This window comes from Pseudorasbora parva, chromosome 24, assembly GCF_024679245.1.
Source record: "Pseudorasbora parva isolate DD20220531a chromosome 24, ASM2467924v1, whole genome shotgun sequence".
In the NCBI taxonomy this organism is placed as follows: Eukaryota; Metazoa; Chordata; class Actinopteri; order Cypriniformes; family Gobionidae; genus Pseudorasbora; species Pseudorasbora parva.
The window spans coordinates 1,769,800-1,774,799 of record NC_090195.1 but is presented as its reverse complement, the minus strand read 5'-3'; the positions used below and the strand labels follow the sequence as shown (position 1 = coordinate 1,774,799).

Sequence of the window (5,000 nt, the reverse complement as noted above, 5' to 3'; positions counted from 1 at the left end):
ACACACACACACACACACACACAGCCCCTAAACCTACCCATCACAGGAAACATTCTGCATTTTTACTTTCTCATAAAAACTCCTCCTGTGTGATTTATAAGCCTTTTGTAAAGTGGGGCCATGGGTAATGTCCTCATATTTCACCCTCTCCTGTAATACCTGTGTCATACCCATGGCATTATACACATTTGTGTCCTCATGTGTCACAAAAACATGCCCACACACACACGCGCGCACACACACACAGCCATGAGGAAGTGGAGACACGTTTATAAATGGACCCCGGTTCCCTGGACACCTGCGTCGACTGCAGCTCACACACATCTAGACTCTCTGCCCTACTTACTTCCTGCAAGAACAGCAAAGAGAAACTTTCCCTAATCGTGATGAATGATGGGAAACCCGGAGCTCATTCAGGAGACTCACTTCAGCTCAGCAGCGCCATCTATAGGACGCTCAACACAACACATCTCGATGGACAACGCCATCTTTAACCCGGACATGTGACCTAATGGAGCAGTTTATTTAACCTTAAAACAAATGCATTTTTGTATCACACATCAGGCTTTAATGGCTCTGATATAGTGAGAATATGGAGAAAAAAACAGCCCAAACTGAGCAGAAATATGCTATTTATAAGAACACAATCAGATAATACCAATAAAACATTTTAATTGTATTATTTAATTTTTGTACAGAAGTAAATAAATCTGTATTAATCATAAATTTGCTTAAAAAATAAATTAATTAGATTGAATAAAAAAAAAAAGAATTGACTGAATGGTAATATATACAGTATATACATATGTATGTGTGTGTGTTTAATTATATATATATATAAGTGTAATTTATTTATTTTCAACAAATTTATATTATTCATTAATTGAATAGATTATTACTTTAATTTTTTTTATATTTTATTATTTGAATTGCTGTTTTACAGTGTACATTTTGGGGGTCCATGGCGTCTAGAAGTTTAAAAAAGCCCTGATTTAGAGTCCTTACAAATCCTTATATAAAATATGATACATTAGGCTTTTACATTTTTACTATGCATTTTTTATATAAAATCAATTATGCACTTGAGGCTGAACGGTTATTATAGTTATGATATAATCTCCGAGCAGGAAACCAGTGAAACGTCTGCCGTACACTGAGGCTGATCTAGTGAGCTGCAGTGACTCCGGCCTCCATCTTTCTGCTCCGAAGACGTAATGAAAGAAAGCATCAGATGTGATGATCGTCTAACTCGTCCGTCTCACGCGTTTTGCTCGTGTGTGTGTGTGTGTGTGTGAGAGAGGACATTATTACAATCATACCCGTATGTGGAAAGATGCGATTAGGACAAACGCTCAACCTACAAGAGCAAAAAGCGTTGAGGGTTTGGGCTGAAATCAAGACATGGGAGACGACATGCACGGAAATATAACAAGGGTTGATCACATGACAAAAAGCAGAATAATAAGCTTTCCCTTTTTCAGGATTACATGTATGTTTGGTCATTATTAATGACCAAAACACCACATTTCGATGCAATTGAAAGGGCCATTAACTACTTTTTAAATCGATTTAAAAACATTGTTTAAAAACATTTTGTTTAGAGTAAATGTAACACACAGGTAGGCATGAGCCGATATCAATTTGTCATGTTGCGATTAATTGTGAAGTAGGGATGCACCGAATATTCGGCAACCGAAATTATTCGGCCGAAAATAGCCAAAAAAAGCACTTTCTGCATTCGGCCGAATAAGTAAAAAGGCCGAATAATTTTGGCCGAACAATGACGTTTTTAATGACGCGATCAAAAAGTAACCCACGTAGAGTAAGAGATGCGTGCTTTATCCAGCAAACATGTCAGCAGTGTGGAAGCACTGTTTAGTGCTGCATCTCATGTCATCGATGAGAAGAGGAACCGACTTTCATGTGAGAGAGCAGAGAAGCTACTTTTCATAAAGAAGAACCTGCCACTTTTCCTGAAGAAGTAGGCTAAGTAGGCTTATGTCTAGGACAGTTATTTATTTGTTGTGGGTTCATCCATATTTTTTGCACTATTCAATGCACATTAGTTGTTGTAGACATACAGAGTTACATTCTTTCAGCAGTCAGTTATAGGCCTAACATAGGCTATTCAAGAAGGGGGGCTTCTAAGATGGCCAAATAAAAATATATTTTTTATTTTACTAATTATTTATTTTAAGTTATGTTGTGCTTAGTTTGTATAATATCTGCTGGAATGTTAAAAAAAATTCAGTGTTAAATAAATATTTTGAAATTGTATTTTTGTTATTTGATTTATTTCTCTGAAAAGCAACACAAAATAGTAAAAAGCAAAATTTTACTATTTAATTATTATAATGGTAAAAAAAAATTGCCAAATAAATGGAAAAAATGCGAAACACCGCGTTCGGTATTCGGCCTTCGGTCTTCGGCCAAGCATTTCATTATTATTCGGTTTCGGCTTCGGCCAAGAATTTCATTTCGGTGCATCCCTATTGTGAAGCTTTTATCACGGTATACGATATTATAACTATTTTTGTAATAACAAAAGTAACTGAAGGTTTAAATACAACAATATCGTCATTGAATCGTATCGACAACCTCAAATCATGATACGAATCGTTGTTAAAACGAATCGTTACACCCCTATTAAATATAAAAGCGCCCATTTAAACGATCTTGTCATTGTACTCTTGCTACTGTTATGTTTTTCATTAAGAATAGTATTGATGTTAATATTAAACACACCATTCAATCAGTTTGCTCCCAAATTGATACTCATTCTAAAGTGAAAGTATAATCCGTGCGGGAATTCATAACGGTGCGCATTATGAATGCAGCCTCCATTCTTCGTGAAAGATAAAGATAGAAATGCTCACAGGAAACAAAAACCTTGCAAAAACGATATCCGCTCCGCCTAATCCTGACCAAATCACAGATGCCGATTCGCACGGGACTAATATTATCACAGGACCTCGGTGTTCGGCGAAATATGGTAGGTAATTTGCGGGGGAATTTTTACTTTACAAATTACAGACATGGCCGATTCGCACGGGATTAAGATCACAGACATTTTCTGCAATTATTACACATCACCAGAGGTCCCCAGATAATACTAGTCCCGTGCGAATAGGGCTTAAGATTGTGTATTAATGGCTAAATTCACAAACTCAATGTACACAACACGTCCCTCAGCATGTACATAGGAAACATGCTTACAGTAAAAACACTTACAACGGATGCCTTTCATGCAAATACTGTAAATAAAGGTTTGGCACAATCAAATGCCACGGACGGGTCATGTGACAGAGGATGAAGACGAAGTCACGATCAGTCAAAAACTAAATGAGGAGAAGAGATGCTATTCTACTCACTGCTAACGGGACAAACATGCAATAACAACTAAATTAAAACCTTTATAAATGAAGGCTTTAGTCTCCTCTACACCCACTGAGACGAATCCAACCAAAACAAATGATCTGAACTGAAAATGAGCATGACAGAATACAAGCAAACCAAGGAATGAATCAAATAATGGAGTGACACCAGAAACTAAACTGGGACGACGAGTACTTTTGAGGCTTGTCTTACCAGGGGTCTGAGACCCTTGGACTTCCTGCTGTCCGTTCTTGACAAGTGTACCTGGATCTGTTCACACACACACACACAATCGACAGTTAGAGCCGTCTGATTGGGAAAATCCTCAAAAGCCAAAGGCAAATTCCTGACAAACACACAATCTGCTCAATGCAAACAAACTCCTGAAAAATGTATCAGACAGCAAAAGATTCACACAGGTCAATAAACCGAAGAAGTGCTTCTATCACACATCACAGATACTGAAGGAGAGGAGAGACCCGTCTGCAAACACATTTCATCTCGAGAAAAACATTCATAATCTGTGAGGAGAGATGCTGCACTACTTGCATTTAAAAAAGAGCTGACAATCATGTAGCATCACATCCAAAAAAATAAAATAAAATTAAGACCCAGAACCCAGACCCAGTTAGATTTTTATAAAATATATTAAAATATATATATATAAAATAATAATTATAATAATAATAATAATAATAATAATAATAATAATAATAATAATAAAAACACATTAAACAAAATTAAATATAATAATAAAAAATAAAATAAAAAAATTATAAATAAAATATTATAAAATAATATAATAAATAAAAAAAGATTCAATATAATTAAAAATATATATATAAAATAAATAAAACATTAAATTAAACAAAACAATAAACTAAAATGTAATAAATTATATAATAAACTAAATTAATTAATCAAATACAAAATAAATAAAATATAAAAATAATAAATATATATATATATATATATATATATATATATATATATATATATATATATATATATATATATATATATAAAATATTAAATAAAATAAATATATCTTAATAATACTATAATTAAAACGTTTAATAAATAAAAAATACATACAAATAAAAAAAATAAACAATAAATAAAATAAAATAGAATAAATGCAATAAAACTGGTGTTGCTGCATGCCTGATGTTTAGTCTGGTTAACATCAACAGCTGCGACTCACCCTTCCCATCATTGTCCAGCAGTGGGATGAAGTCCGTCTTGCCGACTGTCTCTCCGACCTCATCCTGGAAACTCTCGGCCTCCAGCGTGGCCATGAAATCCCGCTCCACCGTATTCTCCATATCCGGCTGAGGAACGCTGTCAGTCAGCGCATCGGTCAAGCTCAGATCCGCCATGACTGCAACAGAAGGACAGAGCACTGGGGTTTAATAACATTAATGTCTGCTGCCCTAATTAATGCCCCAACCATGTATTATAGCCAAGCGGCTCCTCCTCCAGTTTCTGCTGAAGCTGATACTGAAGTGACTTAAACTGCAGTTCCTCCACTGGCCACTAGAGCGGCTCCAGAAGGAGCAGAATCTCATTGAGCTCATGTTAAAATGCCCAACTTTACAGCAGAATAAAACATGTTTACAGCCTGG

General features: G+C 35.2%; 1 protein-coding gene across 9 annotated transcripts in view; it reads right to left on the bottom strand.

Annotated features, from left to right (window-relative positions):
• The window catches only part of LOC137063373 (microtubule-associated protein 4), a 104,466-nt gene that overhangs the window by 79,808 nt on the left and 19,658 nt on the right, over nucleotides 1-5,000 (bottom strand). For 8 of the 9 annotated variants that reach the window (XM_067434455.1, XM_067434460.1, XM_067434457.1 and 5 more), the window contains exons 2-3: nucleotides 4,580-4,756; nucleotides 3,589-3,645 (exon numbers count right to left, since the gene is read on the bottom strand). In XM_067434455.1, the coding sequence (XP_067290556.1) occupies nucleotides 3,589-3,645; nucleotides 4,580-4,754 (232 nt within the window). In that variant the 5' untranslated portion in view covers nucleotides 4,755-4,756. The remainder of the gene's footprint in view (nucleotides 1-3,588; nucleotides 3,646-4,579; nucleotides 4,757-5,000) is intronic. The other variant, XM_067434456.1, reaches the window with a different exon arrangement.